The 23,017-nt window shown below is 42.5% G+C and overlaps 1 protein-coding gene across 2 annotated transcripts; it reads right to left on the bottom strand.

Moving 5' to 3' along the window:
• Positions 1 to 172: 172 nt before the first annotated feature.
• On the bottom strand, positions 173 to 22,074 carry LOC137186164 (SH2B adapter protein 2). 2 transcript variants are annotated; one of them, XM_067594860.1, is made up of 9 exons: positions 21,817 to 22,074; positions 12,008 to 12,953; positions 7,494 to 7,595; positions 7,135 to 7,226; positions 6,628 to 6,728; positions 6,368 to 6,529; positions 6,064 to 6,266; positions 5,038 to 5,212; positions 173 to 2,575 (listed from the first exon to the last, which is right to left on the bottom strand). In XM_067594860.1, exons 2-9 carry the CDS (start codon positions 12,920 to 12,922, stop codon positions 2,253 to 2,255), a joined length of 2,073 nt encoding a protein of 690 aa, XP_067450961.1. In that variant the 5' UTR covers positions 12,923 to 12,953; positions 21,817 to 22,074; the 3' UTR covers positions 173 to 2,252. The 2 variants fall into 2 exon arrangements, with proteins under 2 accessions (XP_067450961.1, XP_067450962.1); XM_067594861.1 differs by lacking the exon at positions 21,817 to 22,074 and adding an exon at positions 21,017 to 21,771.
• Between the last annotated feature and the right edge of the window lie 943 nt (positions 22,075 to 23,017).

Raw genomic sequence — 23,017 nt, 5'->3', positions numbered from 1 at the left:
ATTGAGGAGTGACTGTTTCATCTCTGCAGAGCAATACCTGTCACTTTAAAAACTGTCTCCATCAGATTATGTTTACAAAACTAAAAGCTCTTGTCCTTTCAGTGTCTTTCACCTCCCACATTTTACTCTCAACCCACAAATCGACACATTTATGAATGAAAAACGTGCAACAGTTTGTTCACATTTTATTCACAGAAATATAAAGTAGTATGTCAAGTACATCACTTTGTACAAAATTGCACAGACTCTTCAAAACTCAGTCAGACAACAGAAAATCAGCTTTAAGAAGTGTTAAGAAAATAAAAGGGAGACGTGAGCAATCTGTGATATGTAAGATGGGCTCCTGCAACGGACGGTTTCCACTGAGGACGTTTCATCAAGAAGAATCAATCAATTGTACATAAATAAGACTCAATAGGAAAAACGTAATTTACAACGGCTGAGGAATAAATATGTCTCAAAAATAGGATTCAAATTGGCACATGAACTGCTCTGCCTGCTCCTTGACTGAAATTGAAATTTCACCTTCACAGCTAAATGGCCGTGCTTGAAAAGACAGACGTGGGTGGCATCTTGATTTGTTTATTTCAACTGAACAAAAGGAAATATTATATATAGTAGCTGCTTTTTTAGTAGCTGGGTTTATGGTTTTTAAATGGGTTTCACATGCTTTAAGAGGGTACGTTGTGTTCTGATGAATCTCTTGGACCATGACATGAATTCTTTTAATTGTAAATATCTTGAGGTGTGATAATCAGGTTTTAATATCCTTTTGAATAGCTAACTTAAAAGCCTAAGTAATACTGGGTCAGCATAAAGTAAAGCAGCAATATCACATCTTTCCATTCAAGCATGGCCATTTAGTACCTTTTGTTTTACTGCTTGTACCGTTCCAGTTCACACAAGTTCACCTGCAGGCCGTGCAAACAACACGCAATACTGCCACCGTTCTAAAAACCAAGTCCCAAGTCCCTCCGATAAATGCTGGATTTGGTTTAATAATAATCTTCAAGGCATTACTTCAAAGTGAACTCCTATATTAACAGCATATCTAATCTACAGGTTATCGATATGATGAGCTTGAATACAGAACCAGCACCAGACGGAGGGACCTCGAAAACCATGTTTTAGAAACACTACTGTAGCACACCGATCATTGAAAAATACTTGGACTCTAATACACCACCACACACTCATAGAAATAACCCAGCATGACACCAAAATGGGAGCCGCCTCATCATTTTCATACAGACTGAACTGAACTTTTCACTTCCGTTTTAACATTTTGAAACTGATGTTTTGTGTTTATGTTGCAGCCATCAATAAATCTGTGAGAACAAAAACGTTTCAGTATGCATGTTCAGTGTGTTTTAAGCAGAAACTGACAGTAAAAAGAACCACCTGCATTTAGTTTTTGGGCTGTTGTGATTATGCAAGATGTCAACATCCTCCTCGACATCGTCACTGACAGTAGCTTTCTGTGTCGCTGTGTCCGTTCAAGTCCAAGGTAATTGTCAGGCACTAAGACCTTTTAGGCTGTACACATTTAAGAAAAACATCTCTGAGCTAACACTAACACACCCATGATTGCTGTGCTGATATTAGTGTAAAGCAGACCCAGAGCAGGATTTTGTAGGGAAACCCCACAGGGACAGTGAGGATATCCGGGACAGACTCAAAGCAGCTTTACAAACATTAACTGGATGCTCTCGGGAGCTCGGAGGAGCTCTGAGGGGAAGGAGTGTTTCTTTGGGGTCATTTCAAAACTCTCGATCCATCAGTGGGGTGGTGACGCAGGCTCTGCTCCCGGGGAAGTGTGAGTTAGAGTGAACAGGAAGTGGTCAGATGAGGTGAATCAAAGCCATATGACTCGACTAGATGACTTCCTCTTGCTTTCTGCGCCCACACCCATCTTCACTGCTGTGTTTTTTACATCTAGGTCTCAACATGTCCTTTTTTGACCTGTAGCACTCTCTTTCTTTGTTCACAATGCCAGCTGACAGTTTTAGTTTGAAATGCAGCCACGGAGCCTGAGGGATTTATCAGCGTGAACACTCTGCCCCTGCATGATCTCACCTCCCCTCTCAAATCAGAGAAACAGGAAATTGCCTTGAAACAAAAACAAACAAATAAAACAATGTGTGATCCAGTGATATGGATCACTTTCATCATCAGCAGAGCATCCCATGTCACCTCCAACTTTCTGTGTCTCATCCAATCAGAACCTTTGACTTAAGCCTGCCTTGGGTCATTTAGTAGAAAGAGTACTGGTTCTCTACTGCTCGGGCCCTGCGAGTCCCATCAGCATCATGGTAGTCCTCAGATGCACCACTAGAGGCCTCAAGCAGGCGTTCGGAGCTGTTGCTCCGGCTCTGTAACCCTCCTCCAGTGCCTGGGTCACTGCGGGAGAGGGAGGGAAGGGCTGTGGGTGAGGAGGAGGTGCTCGAAGAGAGAGGGGTATCAGGAGGAGGCCCTGCAGAGGCTGTGATCCCGGAAGGGTGGAGAGCTGGCTGGGCTGAATCTGTCCGGCAGCCCGCATCCCTGGGTGGGGTGAGGACTGGAGGCACGGTCACATCTGTAGCAGATTCAAGGAGAGTTTGTGGGGAGAAGAAATCTTTTAATATAAGACATATCAATAATATAGATTTATCTGTGCTGCTGATTAAAGTTCACTGGTTTAGCCGAGAGAGTTGTGAGTAAAAGACTCCTTCATAGAGCAGCATGTAAACACAGGCAGTGTTGGCTTCCTTTATTATCCTTTCTCTCGGTTGGCAATAACACTGACAACATTGGTGCCAAAGACATGCCTGACCAGTGTATCAATAAAGCCTTTTACACCCTGACTCAAACCCTCACTCTATGTAAGTGTGTGCATGGGAGTGAGTGTGTGTAGGTCCAGCGTTTGGCGAAACAGAGAGCCTCTTTGTGACAACCAGGGTGGGTTGGGACCAGAGTCTCGGCCTGCATGCAAAACTCCTGTGGTATAATCGCCCCCTCACTCTCCTGTACAGGAGGGCATTCATCCCATGCCAGGAGAGCGGACGGCAGGAACGGTATGGAGGAGGGGGGTGGGCAGGTTCAGTGAGTTTCAGCTCAACCTCCTCCTTCTTCAAGGATCCATCAGCACATCCAACTTTCTAGAAGTTTCTAATCACCCTCCATTATTCTCTGGTGACCTGAGAGGGTGACTGTCAAGCAGAGACACTTGAAAAAATGCAGTTACATATACTCATGTCATCTAGCTCTTCACTGAAACCACAAACAACTTATTTCAAAGCTCTACTCTAGCATTTTTGTTAAAGTGACTCTTAATGTTTGCTCAACAGGAACAACTGTGGCTATAAGTGGCTGTTTCAGGATCATGTAAAATGCTAGAACACAGTGTAACAGTACCACATGCGTAGAAGAGCCATAAAGTGAGTGAACTGGCTTAGTAATGGTAGTTAGTTACATAGCAATATTTGGCTTAAGTTTGCTAACAGTAGCCACCATAAACTACTGGTCATACCGCATCAAGTAGGGCTGTAGCGGCAAAGTGTATTCAACTGATTAAAGGTATGTTTTATTTCTTATGAACTCAACTTTTCATTTGTAAGAGGGAAGATGTGTTAATCCAATTGTTGGATAGTCTTGTGTTGAATCTCAAGCAATGTAATGAGTAGAAGTAAACCGATATGTCGGCCGATATTAACTTACTGCTGATATATCCTATCGATCATATTTGTTTATTGTATGTCAGCTGATAAGTAACAAGAAATTGCAGTACAGAAAGGCCTACAATAGCTTTGAGGTGAAGAAATGGAGTCTCCATTTCAGTTTGTCCACCAGAGAGAACTGACAAGTTATACAATATTATTATTAAAATTATTTTTAAAAATTGTGCATGTTATGTGTTTATGTAAAAATGACTATTGTCCTATCAATTATAGATGTCAGCCTAAACATCCAGTATAGGTCAGGCTGTAGTAATGAGAAACTCATTGGAATACCCCAAATCAACAAAATGTAAATAAGGAATAGTTTAAGTGAACACGTTTTGTGTACCTTCTAGCTCTATAGTGCTATTGTGATATTTTATAGAATATGACCCAGGCCCATCTTTGTGCAGCCATTGTAGACCACAAAATTGTACATTTGTCCTACAACTCATGATAGGACTGCTGGTTTTTAAAAGTCCTACACACCCTTAGTTCATCCTCAGATATTTTTATTTAATTGCCTGATTGGACCTCTTCTCAGGGTTGTGTGGTCATGTATAGAATGTGATTGACCAACATCTTTTTATTGCACATTTGAGATCAACTTACGACTTAACCATTAGTGCAGGACTTTGGTGACCTCAGGTATCTCCCATCATAAATCCACCAGACTTCAACACAAGGCCAGAAAACACCTCTACAGTGTCTTTAAAGGATGGGTTCACAATTTTTCAAGTCTGTATTAAAACAACAGTCAGGTGCCCAAATGAACATTGAAATATTTTTTTCTTGGTATAATCATTCTTCCTGTTCATACTGACCATTAGAAGATCCCTTCATAATGCACTTACAATGTAAGTGATGGGGGCCAAAATCCACAGTCCTCCTTCTGTGCAAAAATGTATTTAAAAGCTTATCTAAAGCTAATATGAAGCTTCAGTCATCCACATTTGTCAAATCAAATAGATATCTTTCAACATTACAGTGTTTTTAGTGCCAAAGTCCCTCTTTTTGTTACTATACTTCCACCACAGCTCAACAGGGAAACACAAAGAGGGAATTTGATGCTAAAAAGACTTTAAATGTGGAAGATATCCACTTGATATGACTAACTCAGACAGCTGAAGCTTCAAGTCTCTAATTAAAAGTCCAATTAGGATCTGATCATTTTCCAAGAGGTCCTGACATACAAATATAAGGCCAATGTGTTACAATTTACAAAGTATCTAGAAACATATACTCTGAAAAGGTCTTATTGTATGTTTAAGAACATCTAGAATCATCAAAATCTAGGACATTTCCAGTTAGATAAATTATTTTAAGTTTGCGTGTTGTGTACCTGTGGTGGAGCTTCTCTGCACTTGTACATAGGAGCGTAATGTGATGTCAGCTGAACCTCCAGATTCGAGGGGGATGGGGTGGGCATGGAAGTGTCTCAACATGTCCGACACGGTGTGGAACCACAAGTGGTGGACGTGGCACTGCCCGTTCTCATTCACTGACAAACGCAAATGCTGTGAGGGAGAAGAAAGGACAGAGGGGGAGACAAGAAATCAACAGGAGAGTTGATTCCAAGGAGGGAAGATAGGTAAATGAAGTGAGGGAAAGAAAGACAGAGAATTGCAGAGGGAGACAAAGTGAACATCTGAAACAGACAGACCAAGACAGAGGTCAGGACATTATCTGAGAGGCGTCTCGCTGTGGGAACAGCTTAACAGAATGCCAAGACTGACACCAGAGGAAGAGGCGGCAGCTGACACTTCCTCAACACTGCCGGCTGGCAGGATGTGATGTGCAGGGATCGTGTTACATAAGAGGACATAAAACGTTGACATTACTGCATCTTTTCCAGGCCTGGGGCAACTTGGTCTGCTGTGAGCTACCGCCTCAAATGTCATACTGTAATACTCCTGCACAGCAAGACTGTAGCTGGGAGACGAAAATTATGTATTCTAGTGTGGAAACGATACGTTATCTCATTATTCGCTGAATAAAATAATAGATTTCCTGCTTTTCTTGATTTTATATCACTTCAAATTCAATACCTTTGGGGTTTTTCACTGTTGTTGGATAAAATAAGCCAACTTAGGACACAAATTTGGAATCTGGTAATTTGTAACAATCACATGCTATACAGTTTTACATTTTATTGACCAAATTTAATTTATTAATTGGAAAAACAATCAATACATTAATTGATAAATTAACACATTTCACCCATGATCTACACATATTCAACACACTCACACCCTCCTCTCTCTACAGTTAGTTTACTGGGGTGTAAAGACTCGATCACATGCTGTAACAAACTGCTATTAAACTGTTTAGTTCACTCTTTTTTTTGTGCTCTCTCCAATTGCCTCACCTTGGCTTTGCCCTGGAAGTTGAAGGTGAGGACATACTCGCCCGGCCGTGTCTCGCTCTGGCGAATCACAAAGAGCCCGTGGCTCCTGGCCCCCCCTGCAAGCACCAGCTGAGCGGCACGCACACGGGACAGTGTGCCATGGAACCATGGGTAACCCGCCAGGCTAGCATCCCCATCTGAGTCTTTTGCACCTTCACTGCCACCTGAGTAGAGTCAAATTAATGTTTCTTTTCTTAATCTGTAATCCTCTTTTCTGTTTTTCTTTCAATTTGTGGAGAGACAAAGCAAATGTAAGTGTTATTACCTGCTGCAGGGTTGGAGCCCTGGGCCTCTGGGGACTGGAGGAAACGCTCTAAAGGCATGTGGGATGGGTGCTGGGTGAAGGGGGGTTCCCTGCAACGGACCGAGGGGGCGCTGTAATGCTCCGCTGCTGTAGGACATGACCTCTCTGGAGCACGGTACACACCTAAACATGTTTTTTATATATTAACACATTCATCTGGATCCAAAGATTTGAATGTTATGTAACATGACAGTGCTGCTGGGGAAAAAGTCTTTGCTCACCCTCAGACAGCAGCTCACAGCTGCAAGAGGCCACCATGGAGCAATCTTTGGAGGCCTGACCATGAGGACATGACGCCAGCTCGATGTCATCACCGCTGTCACTGTACACAAGCAGGCAGGTCAGGAGAACCGCAAGAACGTATACACAACGCACACGCATGTGCAAACACCACCACGTCCTAACACACAACTCAACACACACCGACATCCTACAAACATGGACACAAATAATCTTTGTTTAGGTCCTGAGCTGCGCCGACAAACGTCCTCAGGGGACTGAGGAGGAATGTCAGCGGTGTGAGTGTGTGTGTGTGTGTGAGGGTGCAAACTTGCCCATGTTTGTGCTAAAGAAACCTGTCAAAAAACTCCACTAATTGGATGATTAATGACTGTGTGTGTTACCCCTCCCTTCCCCCTTCCCATCCACCCTTTCCCCCTCTCTCCATCCCTCTGTCCCTCTCTTCTCTCCATCTTCAGCCAGTAGCAAATATTTATCTGGTGGTTTACCCAGGGTCTAAGCAGTCCTGGATGTCAGCAACCCAGGAGTTTTTCTGCAGCGAGTCGATGGTTTCCAGGATGTACTCACCCCCGTTTTCCACCTGTGGAAGCAGCCAAACACTACGATCACACACTGAGCTCTGTTTGAGAGACCGCATCAGGGTACAGAACAGGGCAAATCCAATGTTAACTCAGCAGGGACTAGCTTAGCATTTTCCAACAACCTGTTTTTTCAACAAACTATGTCTTCAAGTATATCTATGTAGCTTTTTTTTCATCAAAATGGAGTAATCCCGTCAAGCACTTAGATCTGAAACTGAGTCAGATGCAGTTGCGTACATGTGGCTGTAAAATGGAGCAGCTTCTACCTTAAGAACAAAGGTGTTGTCCTTGTCTGGCATCTCAAGCGGCATGGTGGTCCTCACCTCCACGATGGCTGACAAAGGGATGCTCACCTTAGGCTTTGAGGACTGGAACGAACATGCAAAGACACACAAAAGCTCATATTAACTGCATTATGAATATTTTTGTGATAACTTAACACTTTAAAGACAATCTGGACATAAAGGTCCAAATTCACAACTGTAGTATGTTGCACTGTAAGATCAGTGGTTTCCTGCAAAAAAATATAAAATTTAAAAAGTGTTGTATTTACCTTTTTAGGAAATGGGAGGAAATTAGTTCAGAGCTGTCTTGTGGTGCTTTCTTATATTTGTTTATTCCTTTATTATGTAAGTTCTACCGTTCTCTGTAATCTGGATATTCTGCAATGGTGAGGGTGGGGTAAAGTGATTATGAGATGTCACCAGGGCAGGAACAGGATTGGAAAAAATCATGTGCACTCTGTACGGTACACGCAATATATACAGTGTGTTGCAGATGTTGTGGTTATACTGTGTCATCTTGCTGCATCTACACAGTTTGTGTGTTTCAAGGAAGTAGTAAAAACAAAAATTTGCTGAGATTAGGACTCTTACAAGGTGAGCTGAATCTGAGATGAATCAAAGGGGTCAATATTTCCAAGATTATTTCCAAGGAAGGAAACAAACAAAAAAAAACAAATTCAGCTACACAACAGTATGTTTATTTTCTTATATTTCTCTAATATTTGCTTATTTCTTAGTGTGTAGTTTAATAGTGTGTATTTATACCTCAATAGGCCTTTAAAAATTAATCAAATTAAACAGTTTTAAACAGGAAAATCTGCTTGGTGTGAACTGCTAAAAACAGACAAGAGTATGAATCAGAATCAGAGTATGCTTTATGCTTTCTATTAAAGAATCACACGCAGAAAAGGTTGGGAACCACTGCTTTAGATGATAACTAAGCATGTGCTGCCTGAGTGGATCAAGAAACACCTGCAAGATGGTGGCAACATTACTTCTAATCATCTCTGTTCCAGAAAACCAAAAATGCATCACTCCATGGATAGTAGTACAATTTTGTGCCAGTGTACTTTCACCAAAAAACACCATAAGCAATTATGAAGGGTCCAAAGTTAAAATAACTCCTTCATTACATCCTGTCAGAGGCAACTTGTAAAAGTGGAACCTTTATATTTTACTACAAAAAAAGCCCCATTTAGAACTTTAAATTAGTGGTGTAGTTTTAAGCAGTGCCTCTACATCCCCCGTCTCTAGTATGAGCTGCGCCCAACCCTCAAAATTGTCCCTCACGCATGATAATTAAGGGGTAACATACAATCTGAGTTATAGGTACAGCCTAACTAGCAATGAACTACACCCCCTGTCTGCTGTCCTGAGATTTAACAACTCTCCCCAAACATATATCTAAATATAAAAGAGTAGTAAGGATTTACAGAAGACTGCACAATATGCAAAACTATTCTGCAGCTCTCTTATTTCTCACTGCGCCTCTCAGCGATTATCCTTGCTGACTGTAACAAACATAACACAGGAAGAGTTTACAAGAGGGTGATCACAGAAAACAGCCTGGCCTGAGTTTGCCCTCTGCAGAGAGTTGGATCCAGACGATAATCTTAACAGATCCAATGAGTGTGTTCGGAGCAGTGAGCTGTGTGTGTGTGTGTATTTATTTCTGTTTGTGTCAGGAGAGGCAGAGAGCGAGAGAGAGGCTGACTGATGGTCTGGCAGAGGCTTATCAGCTGATCTGTCTGGAGTAACACTGTTCTCATCTTGATCTGCCTGTGCAGCTGGCTGCCATCCACGCCCACAATTCCTTTCTGAGGATCAGATGTCAAAAACCACTTCCTGTATTAAACTGTTTGACCATTTCCTGTACCTCTACAATGGACAGTGCAAGCCTGATATCTGTGGGCACTGTCTATTGAAATGTGTAGTTATGCAAGCCAGTGTTAACCAGTGACCATGACAGTCTACGCTTCAGCACAGAGCATTTACAGTCTTACAGGAAAGTGTTAAATATCAATCTTGAACTGTCTTTTTGAGAAAAAAGTTTGTCCAAATTACAAAAAATCATATTATTGTCACTCACTTTGAGCAGTATTTAGCAATACAGATAGTTTTGCATTTATTGGTCCATGTTTTGAGATATTTGGCATTGCAGTAGTAGTTGTGTTTCTGGACACCAGACAAATGTAAATCCAATGAACCTTTGATCTCTACCAATTCCTCAGAGAAATATTTTGCTCTTTAGCCACTAAATGCTCCACTATGCTCACCAGATAATCACTAACTTTGTCTGTCTGTTGTTTGGTGCTGGGCCGGTAGCATGCAGTCCGTTTTTAGAGCTTTTTTTTCTGAAAACAGCTGCCTGCTGCGTCTAGAGATAACACTGATGAGAACGGTGAGACTGAACCAAAGCAGTGAAGTTGGGGGGTGTAAAACCAAAACAATGAGCTGAAAGACTCTATAATGCTCCATAGAGCTGAGGGAAACTGCATAGTCGGGCGATAATTGTTTATGGTTTTCATCAATTTGAGTGACCCCTCTCAGGTTACTCATATTATTTGATCCATTTTAATATGAAAATATTGATTAGTGCAGCTTTAAGTTCAGTATTTCAATTTAAATGAGGTGACAATCTCAGAGATGGATGTCTCAAAACCTCACAGGAGAAAACCAAAACTATCTGCATGGTTAAATACCACAAGAGGTAAGCGAGAAAATATGTTTTTCCACGAGTTGGCCGAACCTACTGTTTAAACAAACAAAGCCAACAACACTAACCGAATGAGAGCCAAGTTTTCTTCACAGCCAGTATGGAGAGGAGGAACAATAAAGGCAAACAATAACTCTTTCAAAGTGCATTTGGGCATGTGAGGATTGTTTTAAAACAGATTGAGGAAAAATATGAACCTATCCTTAAATACATGTAACCGATTGTCAAAACACCCACAGTAATGGGTTTCATTTGGGCAAGTTATCAATAAAAATAAGACAAGCACTTCAGCAAATAGAAAAAGACAGCTATTTTTTAAGGCATTTTAGGACTTGTTTTTACATAAAACAGTTGGGTCCTCTCAGGGCCTGCTGCTGTGTCATAATGCAGGCAGTTAGCGTGCTGCAGTGTGCTGTCTCTGCCACACAGAGCAGCCGGCAGATTGATGGCACTGACAGGGACGGAGCCAGAACCAGTCAGCCAGGAGCAGGCAGGAGTGAGATTTTATAAGTCAGTTTATCTTTCCAACACTGTTGACTCTGCACTGTTATGATTTGTAAGACCTGAATAGGACAGCAGTGATAAAACAACTTGGAGAGCGTCTACAGGGCAAGCCCGTCTAGATGTGTGTGTTTAATTTATGTGTCAACAAGGCTGTAACCGCTACTCTGAAGTCTCCCCTAATCTCAGCCTCATCCGCGGCTGATAATAATTTTCCAACGTGTGGACATTAATAGAACATAACAGATGAAACTGCTGAAGCACAATTATTAAGTTTCATTTTATATGTTCCCCTTGTGGCTCTCACTTGGCAGAGTTTTTGAGTGACTCACAAAACTATTTCGGTTCCTCTTCAGTTTGTCACCGCAGCCAGTTTGCCAGAGATGGGGGAACCAATCAATATTTATTTTTTGCACATGAAAGGGAAACTTCTGCGATCCGTTACACTTACAGAAATCAATGTAACAGCTTCCGCTCTCTCTCACACAGTCTCTGGATCTCTATCAACTACTTCAACCCCCTCCCATGCCTGCCTCCCACCTGTCCTTACCCCTCTCTCCCCCCTCTCCGCCAGCCTTACCCCCACATTCCCACCAGCCATGATCAAAGGACAGTGGCAGATTTACACACACTCAGCTGCACAGCCTCATGGCCTTCTTAAGGTCAGGGGCAATGATCTGGAAATCCCATATAGACAAATGTGAAGTGTGCATGCATGCACGTGAGTGCAATGTGTGTGTTTCGGCTTCAGGCTGTGTTACCCAGGGTCAAGAGAAGGTTGGATTATCAGGCTGAATTCATGTCTCTCCATGTTATTTTCATTAATAGTTAATGTTTTGATCATTTTTTTCAATTAATCTTTAAGACTAATCTTCAATTAGACTTATCTTGACGAACTGGGAATCAGCTTGTCCACCTAGTCTTACACAGAGCCTGGAAGAAATTACTTCCTTGCTATACCTGGAAAACGTTCACTATAATAGAAATGGCTCTGGTGAAAAGTTCAACAAGATTTGGGGACCATTTTTAAGTGGTCTGAATAAAGACATGGATCCCAAAGGTAACATTTTACTTAAAATCCCTATTTAGCATTTATAAGCAGTATATAAACATTTCGTAAATAGTTTATAGCACATTGTGGGCAGATATAAGGACATTTTAAGTTTCCTTAATGTACAGTATTAAGTACTCCAATGAAGACATATTTTATATTAAATCATCATCATTTCAGGACCATATCCATGCTGCCTAGCTGTTCTCAATGTGTGTATTTGTGTACCTTAGGTGGTACGTAGAACTCCAGCAGGAATCTTTCCCCTCCTTCCTCCCTCTTGGTTTTCCTCAGCAGCAGGCGGCACTTCTGCCATTGCGCAGCACCCATACAGTTTGTGTCATCGGCCACCATGTACCTCAGTGCTCCCTCTCTCTGGATTTCCAGCAGCTCGGCCTTGTGGCCCTGGGAACCCCTGGGAAGCCGCAGCTTCTGGGACCACTTCTCTCCCCCTGCAGCCTCCCCTGCTCCTCCTCCTCCTCCCCCGTTAGCCTTCCTGGCCCCAGAGGGAGCGTCAGGTTCAGGGGAGGCCCGTCGGTGCCACATCTCCTTCACCCCATCCACCACACACAGGCTCATGTTCCTCAGGGAGAAGCCTTTCTTGAAGCGAGCTTTGGGATGACTTACCGACACGTCCTCTGAGCTGCGGGACTGTCCCAGAGCAGACACCTTGTGGGCCGGCTGGGGGCCTCGGGAGGCAGCAGTGCCACTGCCTCCCCCATCTATCCCTCCCCCTCCGCTGTCCATACTGTCCAGGGATTCACTTGAAGCCCCGGCGTCCTTGCGTCTCTGGTAGAGGTCGTGACCGTAGGACAATGGGCAGCCCTGGATTCCCAGGAAAGGAACAATGCTGTACTTGGGCGCTGTGTTGGAGCCGTCCTCCCCCGGCGAGGATGCCTGGTTCTCCCGGGCCTGGGTCAGTGCTGCAGAGAAGCACTCCAAGAAATGATGAGCAAAGTGCTGTGAGAAGCTGGCATCGGCACCAGGCGAGTCGTAGCACGGGTTCTCTGACAGGAAGCGCTGGAACTTGTCAGCGAAGTCTGCAGCGGAGGCTCGAGCATGGAGCTCACAGAACTCTCGCCAGTCAGGCAGTGGGCACGAGGAGGAGAGCTCCGGGCTACCGGGCACCACCGCTCCGTTCATCACTGGGCCATGCCAACCCACCGAGGAGAGGCTGGAGAGAGAGAGAGAGAGAGAGCACAGTGTCAGTGTGGATGCAAGCAAAAGACTGCAGTATGTATTTGTGTAACTCCTGGCTTTAGATCAGACATGCAGCAGCTGTGGGACAGCCTGCACGTGTGATGGTGCAAAGAATAAAAGATGTGTGAATGAAGCAGACTGCTGAACCAGCTTGTGTCTGTCATTATAATATTAATATCATGACAGCCTGTACTTAGGCACAGTGTGCTTTGAGCTAAATGCTACCATTAGCATGCTAACATGTTCATAATGATAATTGCTAACATACTGATGTTCAGCAGGCTTCCTCTGGGGACCAAGCATATCTGTACAAAATCTCACCGCAATCCATCCATAATCATGTAATCACAACACTGCTGGTTTGAATCTGGCCAAAGAATTTACATGTAATCTCTCTCCATTCATTTCCTGTCATCTCTCTGCTATCACTGTCTAATAAAAGCAAAAATGCCCCTAAAACACTTTAAAAATTCATTTTTAAGAGTCCTAAATTCATGACCGCTCAAGATCTTGTGCAGGATTGTCATGAAAGTTTGAAAATGACTTATTGGCAGATTCAATGTGACAACTGATCAAAAGAAAATCATCCGGGTCTCCATCAGTTTTGAGCTTCACGAATTGATCATTTCTGACAAGCACTCAGATTATCTGAATTATCTAGAAGTGTGTTCTGTCAGAGCAGGTTAACAGCAACTTGGATTCAACAAAGAGTGATCATATGGCTCCTCTTTATGTCCCGTCTGTTTCACTCACTGTTGTTTCTCTGAATAATGAATATTTTTTCAGACCATAGTTGCTCTCCTCCAATCATCCTTACATTCCTCTATTCCTCTCTGTGTGTATGCCTCCCTCTCTGGGCCACATCAGGGCCAAGCAGTGCCAAACCACATCACATCACTGAAAAAACTCCTCTCTCTGGTCTGCGGTGGGGATTTAACACAGAGTCATACCACCATTGTGTCAGTAGCAATATCCAAGGCCAGTTTTCACCCCCTTCCTTCCTCTCTCTCTCTCTCTGCCTCAGAACATCAGTGACTAATACAGCTGCAGATCAGCATCAGCAAATAGCATCACACAATCAAACACATGTTGGTTTTATTATTGTCATCTGTAAATACCGCACATAAAAGGAGATTGTCTGAGTGGGCAGGCTGGGTGACATACGCACAGGGATGGCCAACACTCCCCAAGCTGTGAGAGCTTATTCTCAGAGCTGCTGGGCTCCTCTTGGCTGCTCCCTCACAAAATGTGCTCAAATGTTTGCTTCTGAAATTGCACTCTTAAACCGAATCATGCATGCGTACACGCTTACAACGCTGCAGAGTTTCCTGGAATTTTTCCTGCAAGCAGCTTTATTTTCATTTTCAAAAGCATCCGTGTGGGTTGTCTTTTCATAAAGGATTAGCGCAAAACTCTCTGGTCTCCACTGGAATTAAGTCTGACACACACGTTCAACTATAAGCCAATCTCTTTTACTCATTCCCTCTTCCATTTCCCTCTGTCCCCTTTGAAAAACTCACAGATCTGACACAAACAATACACCAGATCAGAGACAGGATATGATAAGGGAAAGTACACAGGAGTCCCTGTTCTTTGAAGGACTATCTCTTAGCTCATCTTGTAGAAACTCCTGGATGCTTAGACACGGTGTCAGATTTTCAGAAGAATGTGGTGATGGATTGAGAAAGCAAAGGAACAGGTGAGATTAGAGAATAATAAAAAAAAACAGAGAAGGAAATGTCACCATTATCTGTGGCCAGGTGGAATCTTAAATGCAAATACTGTGGCCATTTTAGCCCTGCATCATGCTGCTGTATGACTTCACATATTGTGGGAGGCCCGGGAATCTCGATTTGTGCTGTTTTGATTGGAGGCATGACATTTCTGAGATTATCTCACCGCTTGGGTTGTCTGTGCAGTGAAGGAAAGTGAATGAGCAGCACTGTGTCGTTGTTGTTTTCTCCCACGTTCTAGCCCCGGGCTAAATCACAACCAAAGGTCCCGAGATGGGAGTGCTTTCATAACCTGTCATCAGGCGACAGAAATACATCTTAACAGGTTTTAGAGACTTGCAGCGCACAGAGGCAAAGCAAGAGGTTTGATTTTGTGACGGTGCTCTTATACACAAACTGATGACTTACTGAGAGAAAGAGGAGAGAAAGAAAGAGTAGAAATATGCTAACATAAAGAGTTTGTGGTTCCACAAAGAGTTGTAACTAATTGCTTTATTAATGGTTAATAAAGCTTACTAGATCAGTTACAAGCCATTAATAACATCTGTTGGGTTGGATGTGAAAAAGTCCCTTTGATTGGTTGGACAGTTTGACCGCTATGAAAGCCAAGAAAGGATTTTATGAGCAGTTAAATACGTAATTATGAAGTTGAACCGCTACTCAATAACTCATGTTCAAATTTAAATACCACTGAATTTATAGCACTGCATTATTTGAATTTGAAAATCATCCCTCTGAATGAATTTCATTTGAATTTTCTTGTTTAATTTCCAGAAGGTAATTAGCCTATCGAATCTAAAAGTCAAAAGAATTGAGTTGCCTACAGTGGATTGGCGAAATTCATAATGAAAAATTCTAACTTGAACATCTGTGCCACCAAGGAGAAGAAACCAACCTAATTGGACTCAATAGACTTCTGACCTATCAGGTTATGTTCTGTCAGTCATGTGATCCAATGAGGAAACGTCAGACAATTGAATTTTTCGTCTGAATTGAAGGAAGTTTTTGAAGTTACAAAATTTGACGTTTCTGGAAATTTCAAAGAGAGGAATTCAAACCACATAAATTGAGACAACAGGCTACAACATTTCAATGCTATACATTCAGTAGTATCTAATATCCAGTGGAGGTTAGGTTTAACAATTAGGTATTTGGTTGCTTATAAAATTCAAATTATTATGGCCCCTTTTTGCTTCCATAGAGTACTTCTAGAAAAGAGCCGCATAAGATCTGGACCAAAATCCATTTATTAATAACTAATTACAACTGCAGACTAGATGTATTAGGAACCCTTTATAACAACACAAAAACATTCATAAATGGATTACCAGCTATTATAACTGCTTTGTTAAGAAATATAAAGTACAAAGGTGTTTTTCACAACCTGGCAATTAAGGGCATAATGCTCTGAATGTTTTATTAACTTATTTATTAATAAACCCGCTAGTTATAACTTATAAAAACCTGTTATAAAGGGTTCCTTACTAGAAAGCAGCACCGAGCTGATAAATGTATGGAAGAAAAGGTAAGATCACTTTCCACTTTAAGGGCTTCATTCATGAATCCATCGTGTCATTCATCCAAACATCCATCCATTCATTCATTCAAGCCTCACAAGATTTGTAAGCTAAACCACTAATCACCAAGTGTTGTTGTAATAATTATCTTGTGTGTGTGTGTGTGTGTGTGTGTGTGGGTGTGTGTGCTACCGCTGGCTGCGAGGAAGTCAATACCCATTCAGCTATTTAAAAACCTGCACTGGGCCAACTTTCCACTCATTCAGCAGAAAAACAACAACACACACCGAGGTGCATTTCTCAAACTCCTGCCCTTCCGCAAAGATGAGGATGTGCCTCTCTCAAGGATACTGAGCTCACTGTATGCCACGCCCACACACACTCACATTCACACACCCACACACACTCACATTCACACACACACACACACACGCACACACACACACACTCGCTCACCGAGTCAGCATGAAACTCAAGCCATGAGACGCTGGAGGAAGTGGACAGCATTAAGGTTTTTCTGAGGCTCAGCAGACTACATGCTGCAAAGGCACACAGGGGTATAAAGCAAAAATGATTGGCAGAGACAGCGAAAACAAGAATTGTGTGTGGGGACTGAATGAAAGAACAAGTGGCGGAGGAGAAAAAGAGGAGTGGGATTCAAAAAGGGGGGGGGGGGGGGGCATGTTTTTGCTCCATAGGACAGCTGCTAAAACAATCAAGGAGTGTGTGGAGGTGGGACAAGGGGATCATAAAGGAAGGGAGACGAAGAGGCATCCCCACGACTCCCCTTCACTTCAGGTCCATCTGAGCAATTTTCACCTCCATCCTTCATCCCTCAGAAGCCTTTCCCCTTCCTGTATCTCTTCCCTATCTGTTGTAAAAATCTACCACTACTGTGCCCCCTCCTGCTGCTCCTTTACCCAGGGGAGCAGGGCTGATGTCTCTGTCAGATGGTTGGGAGTTGTGACTGTAACAGTAAACTGACTGGGGAGGAGAGGAAAGAGACATTACTGCGCAGGGAGAAGCTATCAACTGCAGCCTGCAAAACACATCGTACAAGATCTGTTCACTTCATGTGCTTTGTAGAGAGCCCTCACAGGACTGAACTGTGCAGAGCCAGGAATTACATATGCCTGATTAATACTGCGGTATTGTGGGCAGTACTATAGAGCTACTGAGGAAATAATACTCCAGCCAAGCATAACGGATGTAGAAGGATTGTGTTTTTAAAGCTGTGTGTACGCATACTGTACTTCCATGTCCTCGCTGAGATAAACATGTAGTTTAACATGTTTTAGACTCTTACATCCAAGCACACACGTTGCTGCGAGCGGTTTCATGCCAGGAGCGCACCCTCCGTGATTGGCTGATGAGGATGATTGGTGATGTTGTGCTCCCACCCCGGGGAGTTTGGGTCCAGCCATGTTTTCTAAGATTAGCCTGCTCCACAGCACAGCACAGCACAGCACAGCTAGCAGCACACTCAGTACAGCGCAGCACCGCACATACACAACATTTTCCACGCCACGTGAATCCATTAATTATGTTTTCTTATATAAGATGTAAATATTGCAGCAGTTAAATGTGGAATGAGGACATTTGAAGACGTACAAGCTGTTATGTCTATCACACACACACACCAGAACACCGGATATCACACCCTCCTTCATAAATATGATGTTCACATACTGTTCATGCATATCCAAAAGTATTCATTATAAATAGAGATTAAATGATTAGTCTATTAATTGATTAGTCGATCTACAGAAAAATAATCAGGCAACTATTTTGATAACCACTTTAGGGGCTGTAACTAAGGATTATTTAATTTCCAATTAATCTGACAATAATTTTTTCGATTAATTGATATTTTAATTTATGAAATTTAAAAAAAAAAAAAAAAAAGGGGGGGGGGGGGGGCAAATGATCATTGCAATTTCTAAGAGCTCACAGTTACATCTTCAAATGTCTTGTTTTGTTTGGCCAACAGCCCAAAAACCAAAAAACATTCAATTTAAAATGATATAAATCAGAGAAAAACAGCAAATTCTCACATTTGAGAAGATAGAGATAGAGATCCCAGTTCCCACATCCCCGTTTTTGGCATTTTTGCTTGATCAAATAACTTAATTAAATTATCTAGTCACCAAAATTGATTTATTTTCTGTCCATTAACTAAATAAAATTGACTAATTGTTTCAGCTCTGTATCGATTAATCATTACAGTCATTTTTCAAGCAAACGCCAACCATTCCCTTCTTCATGCGTCTCAATTGTGAGGATTTACTGCTTTTCTTTGTCTTATATGAGACTAAACTGAATATATTTAGGTTTTAGACTGTTGGTCAGACAAAATAAATATTTTGAAGTTGTCACTTCGGCCTTCAGGAAGCTGTGATGGACATCTATCACTATGTTTTGACCTTTTATTGACCAAATGAATAATTGATTAACTGAGAAAATAATTGTTCAGTCACAATTATTACTTGCAGTCGTGATAATGAGGTAACTAAGCACATTAAATATGTGACAGAGACAGGATCGGGGCTGCCAGAGCTATCTAATTGGTTACTAGGCCAAAAATTAAGATGGATTTTGCAGCACAAACTTTTAGATGACAGAGATGCAGATATCAGCAGGAACATGTCTTGTTTAGTTTTGTTTCTCTGGACACTCGCAGAAGGAGGAGCTGCACTCCAGCTACAAACACAAAAGCAGACAACGACACAGGGGGGAAGTCACACAATGACTCACCTCCAGTCAAGTCAAAAGACAGATTATTACAGTAGACGTCCAGGTGTGTGTGTGGGTGTGTGTGTGTGTGTGAAGATGGCGGGAAGGCAATAAGGGAAAGTATGTAAACTGTCTGTATGAAGGGAAGGATGATGGAGGTGGAAGGAGCAGATGTAGACAGGAGATAATAATCCCATGAGGGGAGAGATAGCAGATAGAAGGGTCAGATAAGGGATGAGATGAGGAAAAGCAGAAGTAGGGGTCAGCAGTAATAGACCCCCTCCTTTACCTACGTTTGGATCTGTGCAGCCGGTCACTGACCTTTGACCTGGCAGCTGATAACCTCCTCCCTCCATTGATGCAACTGAATGTTGTCTGGAACGTTTCTATCAGTCCCAACGCAGCACAGGACCACCAGAGAGGAGAGTGTCTACCTTCGCTGTGAGACTAGAGGATGTGACGTGCACACAGGCAGACATTATGAAAGCTATATAGTGATACACCCAGCTACATAAAAGTATCAGTGTGCATGTGTGTGCGTGCAAACCAGTGATACCAGTGATAACAAACCAGACTTGATAAGAAGACAAAGACTGTTCATTCCTGAGTACCACATCACCAAAAACATAACACACATGAACAAACTGATCAGGGCTCGCCCGTCTCCCTGCGGGTTTTTCAGCCACTTCTAATGATGTCGGTAGCCGGGCCTCATAACACAGATATTAAACACATTAATTAGCGTGTCCTCCAACCAGCAGGCTCTCTCTCCTTCTCTCCCTGGCAAGCAGTGACAATGTAAATATTGAGTGAGCTCAGGCATCCATATGGCAGCCAGTGATAAAGGATGGAGCGCGTGGGAGACGCACATTCCGCTACGGACTTCCATTTCCTGTCTCTCACCCACCAGGGTCTAACTAATTTCACAGATGACCACAGGCCTCGCATGGAGGAGAAATACAGCACAACCTGTGTGAGCGTCAAGTGTGTCACTCACGGAAATAGATGGGTTTTTAATGCAGTGTCACAGAGCGGAGCTGATATAATAAACAGCCTGATGATGGTACCAAGAGGGGTGGACAAAATAGCATGTACACCTCTATGTATGTAGGGATGTAACTATATAACTTAGTAGGGCTCATAATTAGTCGAGTAGTTGATCAACAGAAAAATAGCCGCTATTTTGATAATCAATTCATTGTTTAAGACTTTTTTCAAGCAAAAAGGCCAAACATTTCCTTGCTCAAGCATCTGGATTGTGAGGATTTAGTTTTTCTTTGTCTTATGTGATAGTAAACTGAATATCTTTAGGTTTGGACTGTTGGTGAAACAAAACAACCAAATTAAACATTTTATGGACCAAACTGAAAAAATAATCTGCAGATTAAACAGTAATGAAAATAATCCTTATTTTCATTAATGATTCATTTGTGGGTTATTTCTAATATTAATTGAGTCATTGTTTGGTCTATGAAATGTCATAAAACTGTAAAAAAGAAAAAAAATGCCCGTCACAAGTTCCTGGAGGACAAGGTAACATCTTCACAGGATATTCAATGATATAAAACATAAAAAACAGCAAATCCTCTTGTTTGAGAAGCTGAATTAATCAATGATTAAAATTCAATTAATTTCCTGTTTATCACCTAATTGATTAACCAACTAACTGTTTCTGCACTAAAAAATCAATCAGATATTTTCTTTTTATTTCATTTCACTTGTCCAATACAAGCACAGGGAGAAAGATGCACAGACGTTTCAGCTATACCTTCTTCATAGAGACAATGACAGACAGGTGAAGATTCATCTGTGCAAGAGGCATTTTTGTGGTGCTGTTGGATTGTATCATAATACATGAAAGGTGTTCTTGTTATTCTGTCCATCCCTCTGCAGGATATATAGCCTCACCTGGATGGAGTGACATCACTTGGCTGTGAAAAACTTTCATTTTTAATGAAAGGATTGTTGCATCTTTGTAACATTTGATTTCAGAGAGATGCAAGACAACAACCCTGTTGACATAATTCAATTATAAATATATAACAAGCACCTACCTTCTGTGAATTCACTGTAAAATGCCAACGTAGTGTCAGAGATGCAATACAGCCTAATTGGGGTATTATCATGATACTACAGTGATGTAAAGGCCTTTATCCTGTTAAAATCAGACTTATCAGGCTTCATATTAACTGACTCGTGTAGCCTATAAAAAGATATATGAGAGAAAGTCAATAGCAGGCCTAAAACAGGCCTACTGCAGGCCCAGGGAGCCTATTTAAAGCCAACAGTGGATCGTTGTGCAGGCTGCGTATACTGGACTTCATGAATGGGAAGCGGTGGCAGCCTCCTGCTGAATGGCTGACAGATCCGGGTCCAGAATGGAGGCGATGAATGGGAGGCTGCGTGCGTCGGAGGCACGAGTCGGTACACTGATTTTGGATCATCTCGAGCGGGCCTATAGATCACATCACATCAAGATCACATCACATCAGGCCCCTGATCCGAGCCGTCCCTGTCACTGACCAGACTTTACTCCCTAAAGGCTATTAAATGGATTATCGGAAAAGCCCCTTTTCACCGCGACCCCCCTCAAAAGTCTCATCCGGAGTCTCAACCAGCCGACTGCACTTGTTCTCTACCGTCAAATAAACGCAGGCTTCTTTTTTGACACCGAAACACTCTTCTCTGTCCTCCTCAGCACCTGGAGGTTTGTTGTTCTCCTCAAACAAATCGAAGCCTTTCTCCTCACATCACCAGCACATGAAAACAGGAGCTCTGTAAAAACGTCTCATCAGAAGCGTCAGACGCGCTAAATAAGAGATAAAAACGCAGCAGCGGCAGCAGCGGCTCTCACCTCAATACAGGACTGGTTTCATGACGCTGGTATGTCTGAGGCGATCCTGGCTTTGCTGTGAAGATACTTTCTATTCGGCATCAAACATGGTTATCTCCTCTCTTCATCTGATGTCCTCCTGTCCGGGTTACACGAGCTCGCCGCCGGCCAGCTCTCCCTCCATCTCTACGCTCGACGCACTGTGCCGCTGCCGTACCTCTGCCTCTGCTGCCCACCGACCACTGTCAAGTCCGAAAGAGGCAGATAAAGTGCTACTTCCGGCTCGTTCTTTCCAAATAAGCTTAGCCTTGCAGCCAATTTTGCCCAGTGGTCACTCGCGATATTGCAGCGAAAAAATCCCCCTGCGGCCCAAAAAACATTTTCCCCATAGACCACCATTATAAAAGACATCTGTAAAACTGTTGACAGGACACCAAGAACTGAAAACAAGGTCAATTATGACTCTTTCTTTTATAAATTTTTGATCCATGAAGGTTTTATATTTGTAAACGTATATTTTGTAAAAAGTGATTTAAAAAGCCCTGATGTGAAGTCTATGGGCCAAGTCTCCAGGAACTGCGCAGGCTGTGACGCCAATTTGGCATAGCGGCCAAAATGTGCAATTACAACGTCACGTGATGCTTTTGGGCCCAAAAAGACTGTGTCCCATAGACTTACATTGTGAAAGAGACGTCTGTAAATCAGCGTATAATTTTTTTTGAGCATCACACAGCTCACGAAATGACTCGTCTCATTATCAGAATTTGATCCGTTTGGTGCGATCACATTTCAAAAGTCTAGAAGAGCTGGCCGGTGAAAATCACTAGTGCACTTGCTCTATGGACCGCACAGATGCAGAAGCAATGCAGAGGAAGTTGAACTTTTTTGGCATCATGCACCACTGAGCAACTTTCATAGGAATGAACAGGACCCCGCCTCTGACGCTGTATCCAGTTCACTTTATATATCATTATTTTTTTTCCAACCCACATTCTGTGAAGACCCACCCCTACTCTGCCTCTTACCCTAACCCTAACCATCTCACTCCTCATGCCTGAAGCTAACCAAGTGAAGGCAGATGGCTGCTAACCAAGAGCCTGGTTCTGCTTGAGGTTTCTTCCGGTTAGAGGGGAGTTTTTCCTTACTGCATGCTCATGGGGGAATTGTTGGGTCTCTGTAAATTAAAGAATATGGTCTAGACCTGCTCTATGTGAAAAGTTTG

This window comes from Thunnus thynnus, chromosome 7 (assembly GCF_963924715.1).
Source record: "Thunnus thynnus chromosome 7, fThuThy2.1, whole genome shotgun sequence".
Lineage (NCBI taxonomy): Eukaryota > Metazoa > Chordata > Actinopteri > Scombriformes > Scombridae > Thunnus > Thunnus thynnus.
The sequence above is the reverse complement of the archived record's forward strand: the minus strand, read 5'-3'. Positions and strand labels throughout refer to the sequence as shown.

Excerpts from the sequence above, each read along its gene's own strand:
- LOC137186164 (XM_067594860.1), bottom strand. The coding sequence starts at position 12,922 with ATGAACGGAGCGGTGGTGCCCGGTAGCCCGGAGCTCTCCTCCTCGTGC. Across the intron at positions 6,530-6,627 it reads CTGTGAGCTGCTGTCTGAGG|GTGTGTACCGTGCTCCAGAG; the intron begins GTGAGCAAAGAC and ends AAACATGTTTAG. Across the intron at positions 5,213-6,063 it reads ACTTCCAGGGCAAAGCCAAG|CATTTGCGTTTGTCAGTGAA; the intron begins GTGAGGCAATTG and ends TCTCCCTCACAG.